At 47.0% G+C, this 24,953-nt stretch overlaps 1 protein-coding gene across 1 annotated transcript in view; it reads left to right on the top strand.

Moving 5' to 3' along the window:
• LOC106595760 (lethal(2) giant larvae protein homolog 1) overlaps positions 1–5,033 on the top strand; it is a 115,601-nt gene extending 110,568 nt beyond the window's left edge. Inside the window, 4 exon segments of the mRNA XM_045712661.1 lie at positions 872–927; positions 1,048–1,183; positions 2,843–2,910; positions 4,741–5,033. Of these exon segments, the coding sequence (XP_045568617.1) occupies positions 872–927; positions 1,048–1,183; positions 2,843–2,906 (256 nt within the window). The 3' untranslated portion in view covers positions 2,907–2,910; positions 4,741–5,033.
• The last annotated feature ends 19,920 nt before the right edge of the window (positions 5,034–24,953 follow it).

Here is a 24,953-nt window from a genome sequence, read left to right as displayed (position 1 = left end):
AAAATAATATGTTAAACTTAAGATATTTCAACGGTTGTATGTATTTTTGTGGCCAAGATAGATAGATATATATATATATATATATATATATATATATATATATATATATATATATATCTATTAGTTTTACATCCAGTCCAGAACACCTCACTATGTAAACAATTACAAAAATATTAAAAAATAATTGTTCAATAGATTCAGTTTCTAGTCCACCAGGTCTGTATTTAGAAATCAAGCCGTGAATCTGTGTGAAGTGATCCGAGCACGGCGCTCGTTTTTACATCATCAAAAACCGATGAAGCCCAACAAAATATCGCAGAGGGGAACAGACTTTCCTGTCGAAAATATCCCTTAATAAACAATTGTTGGAATTTCTTATCTAGTTAAACCAATGCTAAATTCACCTGGATATCGGTTACAATCAGAGATATATTACAAAATTACATTCTGAAGTAAAGATTTTATCCCGCTAGGTATATAAACTTTTAATAAACAGTGTCATATTCCTTGCTTGCCGTAAATTATCTCCGCGTTAAATAGATTCCAACTAATGCTAAATAATTGGCTGACAAGGACAATGTTTTTCCAGGAACCAATAACATCTTGTTTCTATGTAAAATCGACCCGTTATCCCATAAATAAAACATTTATCAGGTGAAAAGTTGTGTTTATACAGAAAAGCCCAACACATTAAAAGGAAGTTTACCCCCCACGATATATAAACTAAACAGGAAGTTTACCCCCCACGATATATAAACTTTACAGGAAGTTTACCCCCCACGATATATAAACTTTCACAGGAAGTTGTTACCCAGGTATCGACAACAACGACAGTGAGCTACTGCTCTGATGCTGTTCTCTGTCTCCGTAGCGACGACGCAGCCGTGCCTCTCCGGGCCAACGGAACTCACCGGAACCAGGCTGAAGGTAACGTGGAGAACGATTCTCACATCGGTCCTTCTGCTAACAGTTTACTAGCCCTGCTGTTAACCAATCCCCCCTTTCACATGACCTCAGTCTGACCTCTAACCCCTGCCCCCCCCCCAGGGTTAACCGAGGACCCCCAGTGTGGCCTGTCCTCCTCACCTCCCCCCTCCCCTCTGGACTCCCCCCTCAGCATGGCTGACCTCAGCCTGGACACTACCGGAGAACTCACAGTAGAGGACGTCAGGGACTTCATCACGTAAGATATGACATTAACGTGTTTTACGTCATTTAACAGACGTTCTCATCCAGAGACTTATTTACATTAACGTGTTTTACGTCATTTAACAGACGTTCTCATCCAGAGACTTAGTTACATTAACGTGTTTTACGTCATTTAACAGACGTTCTCCTCCAGAGACTTAGTTACATTAACGTGTTTTACGTCATTTAACAGACGTTCTCATCCAGAGACTTAGTTACATTAACGTGTTACGTCATTTAACAGACGTTCTTAATGGGAACAGCTAGCATAGGGCTAAATGTGCCAGGTTATGTAATGGGAACAGCTAGCGTAGGGCCCAAATGTGCCAGGTTATGTAATGGGAACAGCTAGCATAGGGCTAAATGTGCCAGGTTATGTAATGGGAACAGCTAGCATAGGGCTAAACGTGCCAGGTTATGTAATGGGAACAGCTAGCGTAGGGCTAAATGTGCCAGGTTATGTAATGGGAACAGCTAGCGTAGGGCTAAATGTACCAGGTTATGTAATGGGAACAGCTAGCGTAGGGCTAAATGTACCAGGTTATGTAATGGGAACAGCTAGCATAGGGCTAAATGTGCCAGGTTATGTAACGGGAACAGCTAGCGTAGGGCTAAATGTGCCAGGTTATGTAATGGGAACAGCTAGCATAGGGCTAAATGTGCCAGGTTATGTAATGGGAACAGCTAGCATAGGGCTAAATGTACCAGGTTATGTAATGGGAACAGCTAGCATAGGGCTAAATGTGCCAGGTTATGTAATGGGAACAGCTAGCATAGGGCCCAAATGTGCCAGGTTATGTAATGGGAACAGCTAGCATAGGGCTAAATGTGCCAGGTTATGTAATGGGAACAGCTAGCATAGGGCTAAACGTGCCAGGTTATGTAATGGGAACAGCTAGCGTAGGGCTAAATGTACCAGGTTATGTAATGGGAACAGCTAGCGTGGGGCTAAATGTACCAGGTTATGTAACGGGAACAGCTAGCGTAGGGCTAAATGTGCCAGGTTATGTAATGGGAACAGCTAGCATAGGGCTAAATGTGCCAGGTTATGTAAATGGAACAGCTAGCATAGGGCTAAATGTGCCAGGTTATGTAATGGGAACAGCTAGCGTAGGGCTAAATGTGCCAGGTTATGTAACGGGAACAGCTAGCATAGGGCTAAATGTGCCAGATAATATAATGGGAACAGCTAGCATAGGGCTAAATGTGCCAGGTTATGTAATGGGAACAGCTAGCATAGGGCTAAATGTGCCAGGTTATGTAACGGGAACAGCTAGCATAGGGCTAAATGTGCCAGGTTATGTAATGGGAACAGCTAGCATAGGGCCCAAATGTGCCAGGTTATGTAATGGGAACAGCTAGCATAGGGCTAAATGTGCCAGGTTATGTAATGGGAACAGCTAGCATAGGGCTAAATGTACCAGGTTATGTAATGGGAACAGCTAGCATTGTAGCCTTTGATCACATGCGACTGTGTCAATGATTTTAATTGGCTGATGCTTAAACGTTTTATAATAGTCGTAAGTATGGACCCCTGGGTTTTTGGAAAATGGGCCGGGACACACCCAGACACGTTAACACGAACACGTCGACGTCTGATTTACACGTGTGTGTGTGTGTGTGTGTGTGTGTGTGTGTGTGTGTGTGTGTGTAGTACCGTGGACGAGGTAGAGAATAACTTGAGGAACATCACAGAGGATGGAATCCTCATCACCTGAACAGGTAACTACACTACACACACACACACTATACACACACACACACACACACACACACACACACACACACACACACACACACACACACACACACACACACACACACACACACTACACACACACACACTACACACACACACACACACACTATACACTACACACACACACTGACTATACACACACACGTTATACCCCCTACCCCAGGGTTCTCCTCGTTATACCCCCCTACCCCAGGGTTCTCCTCGTTATACCCCCCTACCCCAGGGTTCTCCTCGTTATACCCCCCTACCCCAGGGTTCTCCTCGTTATACCCCCCCTACCCCAGGGTTCTCCTCGTTATACCCCCCCTACCCCAGGGTTCTCCTCGTTATACCCCCCTACCCCAGGGTTCCCCTCGTTATCCCCCCCTACCCCAGGGTTCCCCTCGTTATTCCCCCTACTCCATGGTTCTCCTCGTTATACCCCCTACCCCAGGGTTCTCCTCGTTATACCCCCTACCCTAGGGTTCTCCCCTACCCCAGGGTTCTCCTCGTTATACCCCCCTACCCCAGGGTTCTCCTCGTTATACCCCCCTACCCCAGGGTTCCCCTCGTTATACCCCCTACCCCAGGGTTCCCCTCGTTATACCCCCCTACCCCAGGGTTCTCCCCTACCCCAGGGTCCCCTCGTTATACCCCCTACCCCAGGGTTCTCCTCGTTATACCCCCCTACCCCAGGGTTTCCCTCGTTATACCCCCCTACCCCAGGGTTCCCCTCGTTATACCCCCCTACCCCAGGGTTCTCCTCGTTATATCCCCTACCCCAGGGTTCCCCTCGTTATACCCCCCTACCCCAGGGTTCCCCTCGTTATACCCCCTACCCCAGGGTTCCCCTCGTTATACCCCCCTACCCCAGGGTTCCCCTCGTTATACCCCCTACCCCAGGGTTCTCCTCGTTATACTCCCTACCCCAGGGTTCCCCTCGTTATACCCCCCTACCCCAGGGTTCTCCCCTACCCCAGGGTTCTCCTCGTTATACCCCCCTACCCCAGGGTTCTCCTCGTTATACCCCCTACCCCAGGGTTCTCCCCTACCCCAGGGTTCCCCTCGTTATACCCCCTACCCCAGGGTTCTCCCCTACCCCAGGGTTCTCCTCGTTATACCCCCTTCCCCAGGGTTCTCCTCGTTCTACCCCCTACCCCAGGGTTCCCCTCGTTATACCCCCTACCCCAGGGTTCCCCTCGTTATACCCCCTACCCCAGGGTTCCCCTCGTTATACCCCCCTACCCCAGGGTTCCCCTCGTTATACCCCCCTACCCCAGGGTTCCCCTCGTTAATACCCCTACCCCAGGGTTCCCCTCGTTATACCCCCTACCCCAGGGTTCTCCCCTACCCCAGGGTCCCCTCGTTATACCCCCCTACCCCAGGGTTCTCCACGTTAACCCCCCTACCCCAGGGTTCTCCTCGTTATACCCCCCTACCCCAGGGTTCCCCTCGTTATTCCCCCCTACCCCAGGGTTCTCCCCTACCCCAGGGTTCTCCTCGTTATACCCCCTACCCCAGGGTTCTCCTCGTTCTACCCCCCTACCCCAGGGTTACCCTCGTTATATCCCTACCCCAGGGTTCCCCTCGTTATACCCCCCCTACCCCAGGGTTCCCCTCGTTATACCCCCCACCCCAGGGTTCTCCTCGTTATACCCCCTACCCCAGGGTTTTCCCCTACCCCAGGGTTCTCCCCTACCCCAGGGTTCTCCTCGTTATACCCCCTACCCCAGGGTTCTCCTCGTTTCTAACGCGGCGAGGCCAGACTGACGCGCCTGTTTCTGACGCAGACCTACTGTCTGTCTGTCCACCAGGTCTGTGGGAGGATCTGGACGACGGACAGACATCATGTGATGCCTCCTGCCACCATTACTCCTCCTCTCCTCCCCCCCATCACGGGCCTCCCAGTCCTGGGGTTGTTGGACTGACCATGTGACCACTTCAGCTACTGAGGAAAGGACTGAAGGATATCATGATGGACTGTTATCCAACCGCTGAGACACACTACACCTGGTCCTCCCTCCTCTTTCTCCCTCCACCTCTATCTATCCTTCCCTTCATCCTCCCTCCTTCCCTTCATCCCTCCCTCCTTCCCTTCAGCCCCCCCTCCATCCCTCCCTACTCCCTCCATCCCACCCTCCCTACTCCCTCCCTCCTTCATCCCTCCTTCATCCCCTCTTCATCCCTCCTCCATCCCTCCTCTATCCCTCCCTCCACCCCTCCCTCATCCCTCCTCTACCCCTCCCTCCATCCCTCCCTCATCCCTCCTCTACCCCTCCCTCCATCCTCCCTTCATCCCTCCATCCATCCCTCCCTCCACCCCTCCTCTACCCCTCCCTCCATCCCTCCCTCCATCCCTCCTTCATACCCCTCCCTCCATCCCTCCTCTACCCCTCCCTCCATCCCTCCTTCATCCCTCCTTCATCCTCCCCTTCATCCCCCTCCATCCCTCCCTCCACCCCTCCTCTACCCCTCCCTCCATCCCTCCTTCATACCCCTCCCTCCATCCCTCCTCTACCCCTCCCTCCATCCCTCCTTCATCCCTCCTTCATCCTCCCTTCATCCCTCCTCCATCCCTCCCTCCACCCCTCCTCCATCCCTCCCTCCATCCCTCCTTCATACCCCTCCCTCCATCCCTCCTCTACCCCTCCCTCCATCCCTCCTTCATCCCTCCTTCATCCTCCCTTCATCCCCCTCCATCCCTCCCTCCACCCCTCCCTCCATCCCTCCTTCATACCCCTCCCTCCATCCCCCTCCATCCCTCCCTCCTTCCCTCCCTCCATCCATCCCTCCTCTATCCCTACTCCCTCCCTCCTTCCATCCCTCCATCCCTCCTTCATCCCTCCTCTACCCCTCCCTCCACCCCTCCTCTACCCCTCCCTCCATCCCTCCTCTATCCCTCCCTCCACCCCTCCTCTACCCCTCCCCCTCATCCCTCCTCTATCCCTCCCTCCATCCCTCCTCTACCCCTCCCTCCATCCCTCCTTCATCCCCCCTCCATCCCTCCCTCCACCCCTCCTCTACCCCTCCCTCCATCTCTCATCCCTTCAACTGTGAACATAGAGGGATGAAGGTATAACCTAATGTTGAGTAGAGAGATGCCTAACACGGTGAAGTATACAGCATTACCTTTCCCCAGTATTACATGTTATTAACATGAAGGAACTAACCATGCAGGTTTTTCTATTGATGATGTTGCTATAGATACACTATGTTTTCTATACGTCTGAGAAATGCTATTTTATATTCTAGGTAGTCTGGAGCGCTAAGCTAACGGTTAGCTAAATGCTATCTGTCTAGCGCTAACGGTTAGCTAAATGCTATCTGTCTAGAGCTAACGGTTAGCTAAATGCTATCTGTCAAGAGCTAACGGTTAGCTAGCTGTCTGTCTAGAGCTAACGGTTAGCTAGCTGTCCGTCTAGAGCTAACGGTTAGCTAAATGCTATCTGTCAAGCGCTAACGGTTGGCTAACTCTGTCAAGCGCTAACGGTTGGCTAACTCTGTCAAGCGCTAACGGTTAGCTAGCTGTCTGTCTAGAGCTAACGGTTAGCTAGCTGTCTGTCTAGAGCTAACGGTTAGCTAGCTAATTGTCTAGAGATAACGGTTAGCTAACTGTCTGTCTAGAGCTAACAGTTGGCTAAATGCTATCTGTCAAGAGCGCTAACTGAATTGTTTGAATAATGGAGGGAATTCAGGCCGGCTGAATCTCAATAGTCTGAAGATGCTTCCTCCCTTCTCTTCCTCTCGCCTCCTCACCCCTCCTTCGTCCCTCCCTCCATCCCCCTTCATCCCTCCTCTACCCCTCCCTCCATCCCTCCTTCATCCTCCCTTCATCCCTCCTCCATCCCTCCCTCCACCCCTCCTCTACCCCTCCCTCCATCTCTCATCCCTTCAACTGTGAACATAGAGGGATGAAGGTATAACCTAATGTTGAGTAGAGAGATGCCTAACACAGTGAAGTATACAGCATTACCTTTCCCCAGTATTACATGTTATTAACATGAAGGAACTAACCATGCAGGTTTTTCTATTGATGATGTTGCTATAGATACACTATGTTTTCTATACGTCTGAGAAATGCTATTTTATATTCTAGGTAGTCTGGAGCGCTAAGCTAACGGTTAGCTAAATGCTAACGGTTAGCTAAATGCTATCTGTCTAGAGCTAACGGTTAGCTAAATGCTATCTGTCTAGAGCTAACGGTTAGCTAAATGCTATCTGTCTAGAGCTAACGGTTAGCTAGCTGTCTGTCTAGAGCTAACGGTTAGCTAAATGCTATCTGTCTAGCGCTAACGGTTAGCTAAATGCTATCTGTCTAGCGCTAACGGTTAGCTAAATGCTATCTGTCTAGAGCTAACGGTTAGCTAAATGCTATCTGTCAAGAGCTAACGGTTGGCTAACTCTGTCTAGAGCTAACGGTTGGCTAACTGTCTGGAGCTAACGGTTGGCTAACGGTTAGCTAGCTGTCTGTCTAGAGCTAACGGTTAGCTAGCTAATTGTCTAGAGATAACGGTTAGCTAACTGTCTGTCTAGAGCTAACAGTTGGCTAAATGCTATCTGTCAAGAGCACTAACTGAATTGTTTGAATAATGGAGGGAATTCAGGCCGGCTGAATCTCAATAGTCTGAAGATGCTTCCTCCCTTCTCTTCCTCTCGCCTCCTCACCCCTCCTTCGTCCTCACCCCTCCTCCCTCCATCCCCCTTCATCCCTCCTCTATCCCTCCCTCCCTCCACCCCTCCTCTACCCCTCCCCCCTCATCCCCCTCCTTCCATCCCTCTATCCCTCCCTCCATCCCTCCTCTACCCCTCCCTCCATCCCTCCTTCATCCCTCCTCCATCCCTCCCTCCACCCCTCCTCTACCCCTCCCTCCATCCCTCCTTCATCCTCCCTTCATCCCCCTCCATCCCTCCCTCCACCCCTCCTCTACCCCTCCCTCCATCTCTCATCCCTTCAACTGTGAACATAGAGGGATGAAGGTATAACCTAATGTTGAGTAGAGAGATGCCTAACACAGTGAAGTATACAGCATTACCTTTCCCCAGTATTACATGTTATTAACATGAAGGAACTAACCATGCAGGTTTTTCTATTGATGATGTTGCTATAGATACACTATGTTTTCTATACGTCTGAGAAATGCTATTTTATATTCTAGGTAGTCTGGAGCGCTAAGCTAACGGTTAGCTAAATGCTAACGGTTAGCTAAATGCTATCTGTCTAGAGCTAACGGTTAGCTAAATGCTATCTGTCTAGAGCTAACGGTTAGCTAAATGCTATCTGTCAAGAGCTAACGGTTAGCTAGCTGTCTGTCTAGAGCTAACGGTTAGCTAGCTGTCTGTCTAGAGCTAACGGTTAGCTAGCTGTCCGTCTAGAGCTAACGGTTAGCTAAATGCTATCTGTCAAGCGCTAACGGTTGGCTAACTCTGTCAAGCGCTAACGGTTGGCTAACTCTGTCAAGCGCTAACGGTTAGCTAGCTGTCTGTCTAGAGCTAACGGTTAGCTAGCTGTCTGTCTAGAGCTAACGGTTAGCTAGCTAATTGTCTAGAGATAACGGTTAGCTGTCTGTCTAGAGCTAACAGTTGGCTAAATGCTATCTGTCAAGAGCGCTAACTGAATTGTTTGAATAATGGAGGGAATTCAGGCCGGCTGAATCTCAATAGTCTGAAGATGCTTCCTCCCTTCTCTTCCTCTCGCCTCCTCACCCCTCCTTCATCCTCACCCCTCCTCCCTCCATCCCCCTCCATCCCTCCTCTACCCCTCCCTCCATCCCTCCTTCATCCCTCCTTCATCCCTCCCTCCACCCCTCCTCTACCCCTCCCTCCATCTCTCATCCCTTCAACTGTGAACATAGAGGGATGAAGGTATAACCTAATGTTGAGTAGAGAGATGCCTAACACAGTGAAGTATACAGCATTACCTTTCCCCAGTATTACATGTTATTAACATGAAGGAACTAACCATGCAGGTTTTTCTATTGATGATGTTGCTATAGATACACTATGTTTTCTATACGTCTGAGAAATGCTATTTTATATTCTAGGTAGTCTGGAGCGCTAAGCTAACGGTTAGCTAAATGCTAACGGTTAGCTAAATGCTATCTGTCTAGAGCTAACGGTTAGCTAAATGCTATCTGTCAAGAGCTAACGGTTAGCTAGCTGTCTGTCTAGAGCTAACGGTTAGCTAAATGCTATCTGTCAAGCGCTAACGGTTGGCTAACTCTGTCAAGCGCTAACGGTTGGCTAACTCTGTCAAGCGCTAACGGTTAGCTAGCTGTCTGTCTAGAGCTAACGGTTAGCTAGCTGTCTGTCTAGAGCTAACGGTTAGCTAGCTAATTGTCTAGAGATAACGGTTAGCTAACTGTCTGTCTAGAGCTAACAGTTGGCTAAATGCTATCTGTCAAGAGCACTAACTGAATTGTTTGAATAATGGAGGGAATTCAGGCCGGCTGAATCTCAATAGTCTGAAGATGCTTCCTCCCTTCTCTTCCTCTCGCCTCCTCACCCCTCCTTCGTCCTCACCCCTCCTCCCTCCATCCCCCTTCATCCCTCCTCTATCCCTCCCTCCTTCCCTCCCTCCATCCATCCCTCCTCTATCCCTACTCCCTCCCTCCTTCCATCCCTCCATCCCTCCTTCATCCCTCCTTCATCCTCCCTTCATCCCTCCTCCATCCCTCCCTCCACCCCTCCTCTACCCCTCCCTCCATCTCTCATCCCTTCAACTGTGAACATAGAGGGATGAAGGTATAACCTAATGTTGAGTAGAGAGATGCCTAACACAGTGAAGTATACAGCATTACCTTTCCCCAGTATTACATGTTATTAACATGAAGGAACTAACCATGCAGGTTTTTCTATTGATGATGTTGCTATAGATACACTATGTTTTCTATACGTCTGAGAAATGCTATTTTATATTCTAGGTAGTCTGGAGCGCTAAGCTAACGGTTAGCTAAATGCTATCTGTCTAGCGCTAACGGTTAGCTAAATGCTATCTGTCTAGAGCTAACGGTTAGCTAAATGCTAACGGTTAGCTAGCTGTCTGTCTAGAGCTAACGGTTAGCTAGCTGTCCGTCTAGAGCTAACGGTTAGCTAAATGCTATCTGTCTAGAGCTAACGGTTAGCTAAATGCTATCTGTCAAGAGCTAACGGTTGGCTAACTCTGTCTAGAGCTAACGGTTAGCTAGCTGTCTGTCTAGAGCTAACGGTTAGCTAGCTGTCTGTCTAGAGCTAACGGTTAGCTAGCTGTCTGTCTAGCGCTAACGGTTAGCTAAATGCTATCTGTCTAGAGCTAACGGTTAGCTAAATGCTATCTGTCAAGAGCTAACGGTTGGCTAACTGTCTAGAGCTAACGGTTAGCTAGCTGTCTGTCTAGAGCTAACGGTTAGCTAACTGTCTAGAGCTAACGGTTGGCTAACGGTTGGCTAACGGTTAGCTAACTGTCTGTTTAGAGCTAACGGTTAGCTAGCTGTCTGTCTAGAGCTAACGGTTAGCTAATTGTCTAGAGCTAACAGTTGGCTAAATGCTATCTGTCAAGAGCACTAACTGAATTGTTTGAATAATGGAGGGAATTCAGGCCGGCTGAATCTCAATAGTCTGAAGATGCTTCCTCCCTTCTCTTCCTCTCGCCTCCTCACCCCTCCTTCGTCCTCACCCCTCCCCCTCATCCCTCCTCTATCCCTCCCTCCATCCCTCCTCTACCCCTCCCTCCATCCCTCCTTCATCCCTCCTTCATCCTCCCTTCATCCCCCTCCATCCCTCCCTCCACCCCTCCTCTACCCCTCCCTCCATCTCTCATCCCTTCAACTGTGAACATAGAGGGATGAAGGTATAACCTAATGTTGAGTAGAGAGATGCCTAACACAGTGAAGTATACAGCATTACCTTTCCCCAGTATTACATGTTATTAACATGAAGGAACTAACCATGCAGGTTTTTCTATTGATGATGTTGCTATAGATACACTATGTTTTCTATACGTCTGAGAAATGCTATTTTATATTCTAGGTAGTCTGGAGCGCTAAGCTAACGGTTAGCTAAATGCTATCTGTCTAGCGCTAACGGTTAGCTAAATGCTATCTGTCTAGAGCTAACGGTTAGCTAAATGCTAACGGTTAGCTAGCTGTCTGTCTAGAGCTAACGGTTAGCTAAATGCTATCTGTCTAGCGCTAACGGTTAGCTAAATGCTATCTGTCTAGAGCTAACGGTTAGCTAAATGCTATCTGTCAAGAGCTAACGGTTGGCTAACTCTGTCTAGAGCTAACGGTTAGCTAGCTGTCTGTCTAGAGCTAACGGTTAGCTAGCTGTCTGTCTAGAGCTAACGGTTAGCTAAATGCTATCTGTCTAGAGCTAACGGTTAGCTAAATGCTATCTGTCAAGAGCTAACGGTTAGCTAGCTGTCTGTCTAGAGCTAACGGTTAGCTAAATGCTATCTGTCTAGAGCTAACGGTTAGCTAAATGCTATCTGTCAAGAGCTAACGGTTAGCTAGCTGTCTGTCTAGAGCTAACGGTTAGCTAACTGTCTAGAGCTAACGGTTGGCTAACGGTTGGCTAACTGTCTGGAGCTAACGGTTGGCTAACGGTTAGCTAACTGTCTGTTTAGAGCTAACGGTTAGCTAGCTGTCTGTCTAGAGCTAACGGTTAGCTAGCTGTCTGTCTAGAGCTAACAGTTGGCTAAATGCTATCTGTCAAGAGCACTAACTGAATTGTTTGAATAATGGAGGGAATTCAGGCCGGCTGAATCTCAATAGTCTGAAGATGCTTCCTCCCTTCTCTTCCTCTCGCCTCCTCACCCCTCCTTCGTCCTCACCCCTCCTCCCTCCATCCCCCTTCATCCCTCCTCTATCCCTCCCTCCCTCCACCCCTCCTCTACCCCTCCCCCTCATCCCTCCTCTATCCCTCCCTCCATCCCTCCTCTACCCCTCCCTCCATCCCTCCTTCATCCCTCCTTCATCCTCCCTTCATCCCTCCTCCATCCCTCCCTCCACCCCTCCTCTACCCCTCCCTCCATCTCTCATCCCTTCAACTGTGAACATAGAGGGATGAAGGTATAACCTAATGTTGAGTAGAGAGATGCCTAACACGGTGAAGTATACAGCATTACCTTTCCCCAGTATTACATGTTATTAACATGAAGGAACTAACCATGCAGGTTTTTCTATTGATGATGTTGCTATAGATACACTATGTTTTCTATACGTCTGAGAAATGCTATTTTATATTCTAGGTAGTCTGGAGCGCTAAGCTAACGGTTAGCTAAATGCTATCTGTCTAGCGCTAACGGTTAGCTAAATGCTATCTGTCTAGAGCTAACGGTTAGCTAAATGCTATCTGTCTAGAGCTAACGGTTAGCTAGCTGTCTGTCTAGAGCTAACGGTTAGCTAAATGCTATCTGTCTAGCGCTAACGGTTAGCTAAATGCTATCTGTCTAGCGCTAACGGTTAGCTAAATGCTATCTGTCTAGAGCTAACGGTTAGCTAAATGCTATCTGTCAAGAGCTAACGGTTGGCTAACTCTGTCTAGAGCTAACGGTTGGCTAACTGTCTGGAGCTAACGGTTGGCTAACGGTTAGCTAGCTGTCTGTCTAGAGCTAACGGTTAGCTAGCTAATTGTCTAGAGATAACGGTTAGCTAACTGTCTGTCTAGAGCTAACAGTTGGCTAAATGCTATCTGTCAAGAGCACTAACTGAATTGTTTGAATAATGGAGGGAATTCAGGCCGGCTGAATCTCAATAGTCTGAAGATGCTTCCTCCCTTCTCTTCCTCTCGCCTCCTCACCCCTCCTTCGTCCTCACCCCTCCTCCCTCCATCCCCCTTCATCCCTCCTCTATCCCTCCCTCCCTCCACCCCTCCTCTACCCCTCCCCCCTCATCCCTCCTCTATCCCTCCCTCCATCCCTCCTCTACCCCTCCCTTCATCCTCCCTTCATCCCTCCTCCATCCCTCCCTCCACCCCTCCTCTACCCCTCCCTCCCTCCACCCCTCCTCTACCCCTCCCCCCTCATCCCTCCTCTATCCCTCCCTCCATCCCTCCTCTACCCCTCCCTCCATCCCTCCTTCATCCCTCCTCCATCCATCCCTCCATCCCTCCTCCACCCCTCCTCTACCCCTCCCTTCATCCCCCTCCATCCCTCCCTCCACCCCTCCTCTACCCCTCCCTCCATCTCTCATCCCTTCAACTGTGAACATAGAGGGATGAAGGTATAACCTAATGTTGAGTAGAGAGATGCCTAACACAGTGAAGTATACAGCATTACCTTTCCCCAGTATTACATGTTATTAACATGAAGGAACTAACCATGCAGGTTTTTCTATTGATGATGTTGCTATAGATACACTATGTTTTCTATACGTCTGAGAAATGCTATTTTATATTCTAGGTAGTCTGGAGCGCTAAGCTAACGGTTAGCTAAATGCTATCTGTCTAGAGCTAACGGTTAGCTAAATGCTATCTGTCAAGAGCTAACGGTTAGCTAGCTGTCTGTCTAGAGCTAACGGTTAGCTAAATGCTAACGGTTAGCTAGCTGTCTGTCTAGAGCTAACGGTTAGCTAGCTGTCCGTCTAGAGCTAACGGTTAGCTAAATGCTATCTGTCTAGAGCTAACGGTTAGCTAAATGCTATCTGTCAAGAGCTAACGGTTGGCTAACTCTGTCTAGAGCTAACGGTTAGCTAGCTGTCTGTCTAGAGCTAACGGTTAGCTAGCTGTCTGTCTAGAGCTAACGGTTAGCTAGCTGTCTGTCTAGCGCTAACGGTTAGCTAAATGCTATCTGTCTAGAGCTAACGGTTAGCTAAATGCTATCTGTCAAGAGCTAACGGTTGGCTAACTGTCTAGAGCTAACGGTTAGCTAGCTGTCTGTCTAGAGCTAACGGTTAGCTAACTGTCTAGAGCTAACGGTTGGCTAACGGTTGGCTAACTGTCTGGAGCTAACGGTTGGCTAACGGTTAGCTAACTGTCTGTTTAGAGCTAACGGTTAGCTAGCTGTCTGTCTAGAGCTAACGGTTAGCTAATTGTCTAGAGCTAACAGTTGGCTAAATGCTATCTGTCAAGAGCACTAACTGAATTGTTTGAATAATGGAGGGAATTCAGGCCGGCTGAATCTCAATAGTCTGAAGATGCTTCCTCCCTTCTCTTCCTCTCGCCTCCTCACCCCTCCTTCGTCCTCACCCCTCCTCCCTTCATCCCTCCTCTATCCCTCCCTCCACCCCTCCTCTACCCCTCCCCCTCATCCCTCCTCTATCCCTCCCTCCATCCCTCCTCTACCCCTCCCTCCATCCCTCCTTCATCCCTCCTTCATCCTCCCTTCATCCCCCTCCATCCCTCCCTCCACCCCTCCTCTACCCCTCCCTCCATCCCTCCCTCCATCCCTCCTTCATACCCCTCCCTCCATCCCTCCTCTATCCCTCCCTCCATCCCTCCTTCATCCCTCCTTCATCCTCCCTTCATCCCCCTCCATCCCTCCCTCCATCCCTCCCTCCACCCCTCCTCCACCCCTCCCTCCATCTCTCATCCCTTCAACTGTGAACATAGAGGGATGAAGGTATAACCTAATGTTGAGTAGAGAGATGCCTAACACAGTGAAGTATACAGCATTACCTTTCCCCAGTATTACATGTTATTAACATGAAGGAACTAACCATGCAGGTTTTTCTATTGATGATGTTGCTATAGATACACTATGTTTTCTATACGTCTGAGAAATGCTATTTTATATTCTAGGTAGTCTGGAGCGCTAAGCTAACTGTTAGCTAAATGCTATCTGTCTAGCGCTAACGGTTAGCTAAATGCTATCTGTCTAGAGCTAACGGTTAGCTAAATGCTAACGGTTAGCTAGCTGTCTGTCTAGAGCTAACGGTTAGCTAAATGCTATCTGTCTAGCGCTAACGGTTAGCTAAATGCTATCTGTCTAGAGCTAACGGTTAGCTAAATGCTATCTGTCAAGAGCTAACGGTTGGCTAACTCTGTCTAGAGCTAACGGTTAGCTAGCTGTCTGTCTAGAGCTAACGGTTAGCTAGCTGTCTGTCTAGAGCTAACGGTTAGCTAAATGCTATCTGTCTAGAGCTAACGGTTAGCTAAATGCTATCTGTCAAGAGCTAACGGTTAGCTAGCTGTCTGTCTAGAGCTAACGGTTAGCTAAATGCTATCTGTCTAGAGCTAACGGTTAGCTAAATGCTATCTGTCAAGAGCTAACGGTTAGCTAGCTGTCTGTCTAGAGCTAACGGTTAGCTAACTGTCTAGAGCTAACGGTTGGCTAACGGTTGGCTAACTGTCTGGAGCTAACGGTTGGCTAACGGTTAGCTAACTGTCTGTTTAGAGCTAACGGTTAGCTAGCTGTCTGTCTAGAGCTAACGGTTAGCTAGCTGTCTGTCTAGAGCTAACAGTTGGCTAAATGCTATCTGTCAAGAGCACTAACTGAATTGTTTGAATAATGGAGGGAATTCAGGCCGGCTGAATCTCAATAGTCTGAAGATGCTTCCTCCCTTCTCTTCCTCTCGCCTCCTCACCCCTCCTTCGTCCTCACCCCTCCTCCCTCCATCCCCCTTCATCCCTCCTCTATCCCTCCCTCCCTCCCTCCCTCCATCCATCCCTCCTCTATCCCTACTCCCTCCCTCCTTCCATCCCTCCATCCCTCCTTCATCCCTCCTCTACCCCTCCCTCCATCCCTCCTTCATCCCTCCTCCATCCCTCCCTCCACCCCTCCTCTACCCCTCCCTCCATCTCTCATCCCTTCAACTGTGAACATAGAGGGATGAAGGTATAACCTAATGTTGAGTAGAGAGATGCCTAACACAGTGAAGTATACAGCATTACCTTTCCCCAGTATTACATGTTATTAACATGAAGGAACTAACCATGCAGGTTTTTCTATTGATGATGTTGCTATAGATACACTATGTTTTCTATACGTCTGAGAAATGCTATTTTATATTCTAGGTAGTCTGGAGCGCTAAGCTAACGGTTAGCTAAATGCTAACGGTTAGCTAAATGCTATCTGTCTAGAGCTAACGGTTAGCTAAATGCTAACGGTTAGCTAGCTGTCTGTCTAGAGCTAACGGTTAGCTAAATGCTATCTGTCTAGCGCTAACGGTTAGCTAAATGCTATCTGTCTAGAGCTAACGGTTAGCTAAATGCTATCTGTCAAGAGCTAACGGTTGGCTAACTCTGTCTAGAGCTAACGGTTAGCTAGCTGTCTGTCTAGAGCTAACGGTTAGCTAGCTGTCTGTCTAGAGCTAACGGTTAGCTAAATGCTATCTGTCTAGAGCTAACGGTTAGCTAAATGCTATCTGTCAAGAGCTAACGGTTAGCTAGCTGTCTGTCTAGAGCTAACGGTTAGCTAACTGTCTAGAGCTAACGGTTGGCTAACGGTTGGATAACTGTCTGGAGCTAACGGTTGGCTAACGGTTAGCTAGCTGTCTGTCTAGAGCTAACGGTTAGCTAGCTAATTGTCTAGAGATAACGGTTAGCTAACTGTCTGTCTAGAGCTAACAGTTGGCTAAATGCTATCTGTCAAGAGCACTAACTGAATTGTTTGAATAATGGAGGGAATTCAGGCCGGCTGAATCTCAATAGTCTGAAGATGCTTCCTCCCTTCTCTTCCTCTCGCCTCCTCACCCCTCCTTCGTCCTCACCCCTCCTCCCTCCATCCCCCTTCATCCCTCCTCTATCCCTCCCTCCCTCCACCCCTCCTCTACCCCTCCCCCCTCATCCCTCCTCTATCCCTCCCTCCATCCCTCCTCTACCCCTCCCTCCATCCCTCCTTCATCCCTCCCTTCATCCCTCCTCCATCCCTCCCTCCACCCCTCCTCTACCCCTCCCTCCATCTCTCATCCCTTCAACTGTGAACATAGAGGGATGAAGGTATAACCTAATGTTGAGTAGAGAGATGCCTAACACAGTGAAGTATACAGCATTACCTTTCCCCAGTATTACATGTTATTAACATGAAGGAACTAACCATGCAGGTTTTTCTATTGATGATGTTGCTATAGATACACTATGTTTTCTATACGTCTGAGAAATGCTATTTTATATTCTAGGTAGTCTGGAGCGCTAAGCTAACGGTTAGCTAAATGCTATCTGTCTAGCGCTAACGGTTAGCTAAATGCTATCTGTCTAGAGCTAACGGTTAGCTAAATGCTAACGGTTAGCTAGCTGTCTGTCTAGAGCTAACGGTTAGCTAGCTGTCCGTCTAGAGCTAACGGTTAGCTAAATGCTATCTGTCTAGAGCTAACGGTTAGCTAAATGCTATCTGTCAAGAGCTAACGGTTGGCTAACTCTGTCTAGAGCTAACGGTTAGCTAGCTGTCTGTCTAGAGCTAACGGTTAGCTAACTGTCTAGAGCTAACGGTTGGCTAACTGTCTGGAGCTAACGGTTAGCTAATTGTCTAGAGCTAACAGTTGGCTAAATGCTATCTGTCAAGAGCGCTAACTGAATTGTTTGAATAATGGAGGGAATTCAGGCCGGCTGAATCTCAATAGTCTGAAGATGCTTCCTCCCTTCTCTTCCTCTCGCCTCCTCACCCCTCCTTCATCCTCACCCCTCCTCCCTCCATCCCCCTTCATCCCTCCTCTATCCCTCCCTCCATCCTCCCTTCATCCCTCCTCCATCCCTCCCTCCACCCCTCCTCTACCCCTCCCTCCATCTCTCATCCCTTCAACTGTGAACATAGAGGGATGAAGGTATAACCTAATGTTGAGTAGAGAGATGCCTAACACAGTGAAGTATACAGCATTACCTTTCCCCAGTATTACATGTTATTAACATGAAGGAACTAACCATGCAGGTTTTTCTATTGATGATGTTGCTATAGATACACTATGTTTTCTATACGTCTGAGAAATGCTATTTTATATTCTAGGTAGTCTGGAGCGCTAAGCTAACTGTTAGCTAAATGCTATCTGTCTAGCGCTAACGGTTAGCTAAATGCTATCTGTCTAGAGCTAACGGTTAGCTAAATGCTAACGGTTAGCTAGCTGTCTGTCTAGAGCTAACGGTTAGCTAAATGCTATCTGTCTAGCGCTAACGGTTAGCTAAATGCTATCTGTCTAGAGCTAACGGTTAGCTAAATGCTATCTGTCAAGAGCTAACGGTTAGCTAGCTGTCTGTCTAGAGCTAACGGTTAGCTAGCTGTCTGTCTAGAGCTAACGGTTAGCTAGCTGTCCGTCTAGAGCTAACGGTTAGCTAAATGCTATCTGTCAAGCGCTAACGGTTGGCTAACTCTGTCAAGCGCTAACGGTTGGCTAACTCTGTCAAGCGCTAACGGTTAGCTAGCTGTCTGTCTAGAGCTAACGGTTAGCTAGCTGTCTGTCTAGAGCTAACGGTTAGCTAGCTAATTGTCTAGAGATAACGGTTAGCTAACTGTCTGTCTAGAGCTAACAGTTGGCTAAATGCTATCTGTCAAGAGCGCTAACTGAATTGTTTGAATAATGGAGGGAATTCAGGCCGGCTGAATCTCAATAGTCTGAAGATGCTTCCTCCCTTCTCTTCCTCTCGCCTCCTCACCCCTCCTTCATCCTCACCCCTCCTCCCTCCATCCCTCCCTCCACCCCTCCTCTACCCCTCCCTCCATCTCTCATCCCTTCAACTGTGAACATAGAGGGATGAAGGTATAACCTAATGTTGAGTAGAGAGATGCCTAACACAGTGAAGTATACAGCATTACCTTTCCCCAGTATTACATGTTATTAACATGAAGGAACTAACCATGCAGGTTTTTCTATTGATGATGTTGCTATAGATACACTATGTTTTCTATACGTCTGAGAAATGCTATTTTATATTCTAGGTAGTCTGGAGCGCTAAGCTAACGGTTAGCTAAATGCTAACGGTTAGCTAAATGCTATCTGTCTAGAGCTAACGGTTAGCTAAATGCTATCTGTCAAGAGCTAACGGTTAGCTAGCTGTCTGTCTAGAGCTAACGGTTAGCTAGCTGTCTGTCTAGAGCTAACGGTTAGCTAGCTGTCCGTCTAGAGCTAACTGCTATCTGTCTAGAGCTAACGGTTAGCTAAATGCTATCTGTCAAGAGCTAACGGTTGGCTAACTCTGTCTAGAGCTAACGGTTGGCTAACTCTGTCTAGAGCTAACGGTTAGCTAGCTGTCTGTCTAGAGCTAACGGTTAGCTAGCTGTCTGTCTAGAGCTAACGGTTAGCTAGCTGTCTGTCTAGAGCTAACGGTTAGCTAGCTAATTGTCTAGAGATAACGGTTAGCTAATTGTCTAGAGCTAACGGTTAGCTAATTGTCTAGAGCTAACAGTTGGCTAAATGCTATCTGTCAAGAGCGCTAACTGAATTGTTTGAATAATGGAGGGAATTCAGGCCGGCTGAATCTCAATAGTCTGAAGATGCTTCCTCCCTTCTCTTCCTCTCGCCTCCTCACCCCTCCTTCGTCTGCGCAGGAAAAACACAGGACAAGTGAAAGCGGGTATAAAGAGTATATATGATGAGGGAATTAGCTTTCAGGGTGACCAGGACACTTTCAGATGAGAAGGAGGAGAAGACGAGCTGCTTTAGACTGTTGGGACGCTGTCTGGGTGAAGCAGTGTGTTCTGGGTAACAGAGGAGGACCTTGGCACAAGTCAACAATTGAAATGTTTTTAGGTTGAGACCCAGAGGAGACGAGACGGGTTCTACCAAACGATCAGAGAACCTGTCACCATAGTTAACGCTAAGCAGTATTCTGTGGTTTGGGTCACGGGACCACAGGGGACCTCTTGTGTTAAAGGGACCTCATTAAAGACTGTAGCAGAGCAGAGAGGAGGGTCTGTCTCCGCCCGTCTCACTAACTAACCACTCGTAGCCATGGGAACCAGGAACAGAGTCTCTATTTCCTGTAGAGGTGTTGCTGAAGGAGAATGTTAATAAAGTATTTACTCCTAAACGGTCTGTCTGTCTGGTTACTGAACGTGGCCCTGGAGGTCTGGTGGCTTCCTGTCTGTCTGTCTGTCTGTCTGTCTGTCTGTCTGTCTGTCTGAACGTGGCTCTGGAGGTCTGGTGGCTTCCTGTCTGTCTGTCTGTCTGTCTGTCTGTCTGTCTGTCTGTCTGTCTGGTTACTGAACGTGGTCTATTCTTAAAATGTATTAAATTCGTTTTTAACCCCCCCCACAATGACATCACAATACCCCACAATGACATCACAATACCCCGTAATGACATCACGATACCCCACAATGACATCACGATACCCCGACAATGACATCACGATACCCCGACAATGACATCACGATACCCGACAATGACATCACAATACCCCATAATGACAAAGCAAAAACAGATTTTTTTTTTAGACAATTTTGCAAATGTATGAATAAATTTAAAAAAAAACTGAAATATAATTTGCATAAGTATTCAGACTCTTAACTTTGTTGAAACGCCTTCGGCAGCGATTACAGCCTCGAGTCTGACGCTACAAGCTTGGCTCACCTGTATTTGGGGAGTTTCTCATGTTCTTCTCCGCTGAGCCTCTCAAGCTCACGCAGAGATTGGCTGTGGGTTTAGGGGTCATTGTCCTGTTGGTGAACATTCGCCCCCCCCCCAGTGAGAGGTCCTGAGCGCTCTGGAGCAGGTTTCCGTCAACTCTGGAGCTCTGTTAGAGTGACCATTTGGGTTCTTCGTCACCTCCCTGACCAAGGCTCTTCTCCCCCGATTGCTCGGTTTGGCCGGGTCGGCCAGCTCTAGGAAGAGTCTTGGTGGTTCCAAACTTCTTCCATTTAAAGAATGATGGAGGCCACTGTGTTCTTGGGGACCTACAATGCTACAGAAATGTTTTGGTACCCTTCCCCCAGATCTGTGCCTCGACACAATCCTGTCTCGGAGCTCTACGGACAATTCCTTCAACCTCATGGCTTGGATTTTTGCTCTGACATGCACTGTCAACTGTGGGACCTTATATAGACAGGTGTGCGCCTTTCCAAATCATGTCCAATCAAGTTGTAGAAACATCTCAAGGATGATCAATGGAAACAGGATGGACCTGAGCTCAACTGAGTCTCATAGCAAAAGGGTCTGAAAACTTACAGTACCAGTCAAAAGTTTGGACACACCTACTCATTTCAGGGTTTCAAAGTTCTATACGTTTTCCGTATTGCCTGTTAAAGTCATCTGTTAAAGTAATGATGGACTGTCGTTTGTCTTCGCTTGTTTGAGCTGTTCTTGGCATAATAAGGACTTGATCTTTTACCAAATAGAGCTTATCTTCTGTATACCAACCCCCTACCTTGTCACAACACAACTGATTGGCTCAAACGCATTAATAAGGAAAGAAACTCCACTAATTAACAAGACACACCTGTTAATTGAAGTGACTACCATTCCAGGTGACTACCTCATGAAGCTGGTTGAGAGAATGTCAAGCTGTCTAGGCAAAAGGTGGCTACTTTGAAGAATTTTAAATATATTATTTTTTTGGGGGGTTACTACATGATTCCATATTGTGTTATTTCATAGTTTTGACGTCTTCACTACTATTCTACGATGTAGAAAATATTAAAGAAAAACCCTGGAATGACTGGTACTGTTTATTATAAAGGATTCTGTTTTTATTTGTAATAAAAATTATAAAAACCTGTTTTCGTTTTGTTATTATGGGGTTATTGTGTGTAGATTGCCGATGAACATTTTTTAAAAATCTATTTAAGAATAAGGCTGTAATGTAACAAAATGTGGGGAAAAATCCAGGGGTCTGACTACTGTCCGAAGGCACATGGTCTCCCGAGTGGCGCAAGAGGCGTCACTACAGTCCCTGGTTCGAATCCAGGCTGCATCACATCCGGCCGTGGATTGGGAGTCCCCATAGGGCGGTGCACAATTGGCCCAGCGTCGTTCGGGTTTGGCCCGGGGTAGACCGTCATTGTAAATAAGAATTTTGTTCTTAACTGACTTAAATAAATAAAATATATATATGCTTTTCCTACACGCTTAGTATTCAGACGTGCCTTATTTAGTCACGTATCGCGCTCTGCAGGTGTGGCTACCTTTGTGTTCTCTGAATAAATGTATGAATAAAAAATTAAAAAAATTGCCTTTAAGCATGAAATTATTCCCATTTTATCAGTCGCTGACTTGTTATTCCCATTTACTGACTTGTTATTCCCATTTATCAGTCGCTGACTTGTTATTCCCATTTATCAGTCGCTGACTTGTTATTCCCATTTACTGACTTGTTATTCCCATTTACTGACTTGTTATTCCCATTTTATCAGTCGCTGACTTGTTATTCCCATTTATCAGTCGCTGACTTGTTATTCCCATTTACTGACTTGTTATTCCCATTTACTGACTTGTTATTCCCATTTACTGACTTGTTATTCCCATTTTATCAGTCGCTGACTTGTTATTCCCATTTACTGACTTGTTATTCCCATTTACTGACTTGTTATTCCCATTTACTGACTTGTTATTCCCATTTACTGACTTGTTATTCCCATTTACTGACTTGTTATTCCCATTTACTGACTTGTTATTCCCATTTATCAGTCGCTGACTTGTTATTCCCATTTACTGACTTGTTATTCCCATTTACTGACTTGTTATTCCCATTTACTGACTTGTTATTCCCATTTACTGACTTGTTATTCCCATTTACTAACTTGTTATTCCCATTTATCAGTCGCTGACTTGTTATTCCCATTTACTGACTTGTTATTCCCATTTACTGACTTGTTATTCCCATTTACTGACTTGTTATTCCCATTTACTGACTTGTTATTCCCATTTACTGACTTGTTATTCCCATTTACTGACTTGTTATTCCCATTTACTGACTTGTTATTCCCATTTACTGACTTGTTATTCCCATTTATCAGTTACTGACTTGTTATTCCCATTTACTGACTTGTTATTCCCATTTACTGACTTGTTATTCCCATTTACTGACTTGTTATTCCCATTTACTGACTTGTTATTCCCATTTACTGACTTGTTATTCCCATTTACTGACTTGTTATTCCCATTTACTGACTTGTTATTCCCATTTATCAGTCGCTGACTTGTTATTCCCATTTACTGACTTGTTATTCCCATTTACTGACTTGTTATTCCCAGTTACTGACTTGTTATTCCCATTTACTGACTTGTTATTCCCATTTACTAACTTGTTATTCCCATTTATCAGTCGCTGACTTGTTATTCCTGTTGCTGTTAAAATACAATAATTGTTATTCTGAACTAGAATAAACTGATTGAAGCAAGATACTTTTTGGCGGGTAAAACACACAGTTCTGGGTTGTTCCATCTACAACAGGAAGTGGACTCCTGCCTGACTGAGAACCCACTCACACAGTTCTGGGTTGTTGATCTACAACGACCTGCTGTCATTAGGACCTCAGTGCTGTTAAAAACAGAGGCCAGAATAGACCTGCTGTCATTAGGACCTCAGTGCTGTTAAAAACAGAGGCCAGAATAGACCTGCTGTCATTAGGACCTCAGTGCTGTTAGAAACAGAGGCCAGAATAGACCTGCTGTCATTAGGACCTCAGTAGTGTTAAAAACAGAGGCCAGAATAGACCTGCTGTCATTAGGACCTCAGTGTTGTTAAAAACAGAGGCCGGAATAGACCTGCTGTCATTAGGACCTCAGTGTTGTTAGAAACAGAGGCCAGAATAGACCTGCTGTCATTAGGACCTCAGTGTTGTTAAAAACAGAGGCCAGAATAGACCTGCTGTCATTAGGACCTCAGTGTTATTAAAAACAGAGGCCAGAATAGACCTGCTGTCATTAGGACCTCAGTGCTGTTAAAAACAGAGGCCAGAATAGACCTGCTGTCATTAGGACCTTAGTGTTTAAAACAGAGGCCAGAATAGACCTGCTGTCATTAGGACCTCAGTGTTGTTAAAAACAGAGGCCAGAATAGACCTGCTGTCATTAGGACCTCAGTGTTGTTAAAAACAGAGGCCGGAATAGACCTGCTGTCATTAGGACCTCAGTGCTGTTAGAAACAGAGGCCGGAATAGACCTGCTGTCATTAGGACCTCAGTGTCGTTAGAAACAGAGGCCAGAATAGACCTGCTGTCATTAGGACCTCAGTGTTGTTTAAAACAGAGGCCAGAATAGACCTGCTGTCATTAGGACCTCAGTGTTGTTAGAAACAGAGGCCAGAATAGACCTGCTGTCATTAGGACCTCAGTGTCGTTAGAAACAGAGGCCAGAATAGACCTGCTGTCATTAGGACCTCAGTGTTGTTAAAAACAGAGGCCGGAATAGACCTGCTGTCATTAGGACCTCAGCGTTGTTAAAAACAGAGGCCAGAATAGACCTGCTGTCATTAGGACCTCAGTGTTGTTAGAAACAGAGGCCAGAATAGACCTGCTGTCATTAGGACCTCAGTGCTGTTAGAAACAGAGGCCGGAATAGACCTGCTGTCATTAGGACCTCAGCGTTGTTAGAAACAGAGGCCAGAATAGACCTGCTGTCATTAGGACATCAGTGGTGTTAAAAACAGAGGCCAGAATAGACCTGCTGTCATTAGGACCTCAGTGTCGTTAAAAACAGAGGCCAGAATAGACCTGCTGTCATTAGGACCTCAGTGTTGTTAAAAACAGAGGCCAGAATAGACCTGCTGTCATTAGGACCTCAGTGTTGTTAAAAACAGAGGCCGGAATAGACCTGCTGTCATTAGGACCTCAGTGCTGTTAAAAACAGAGACCAGAATAGACCTGCTGTCATTAGGACCTCAGTGTCGTTAAAAACAGAGGCCAGAATAGACCTGCTGTCTTTAGGACCTCAGTGCTGTTAAAAACAGAGGCCAGAATAGACCTGCTGTCATTAGGACCTCAGTGCTGTTAGAAACAGAGGCCAGAATAGACCTGCTGTCATTAGGACCTCAGCGCTGTTAAAAACAGAGGCCAGAATAGACCTGCTGTCATTAGGACCTCAGTGCTGTTAAAAACAGAGGCCAGAATAGACCTGCTGTCATTAGGACCTCAGTGCTGTTTAAAACAGAGGCCAGAATAGACCTGCTGTCATTAGGACCTCAGTGTTGTTAAAAACAGAGGCCGGAATAGACCTGCTGTCATTAGGACCTCAGTGTTGTTAAAAACAGA

The sequence above is a fragment of the Salmo salar genome, unplaced genomic scaffold, assembly GCF_905237065.1.
Source record: "Salmo salar unplaced genomic scaffold, Ssal_v3.1, whole genome shotgun sequence".
Taxonomy (NCBI): domain Eukaryota; kingdom Metazoa; phylum Chordata; class Actinopteri; order Salmoniformes; family Salmonidae; genus Salmo; species Salmo salar.
Note: the sequence above shows the minus strand (reverse complement) of the source record. Positions and strands in the feature narration are given on the sequence as shown.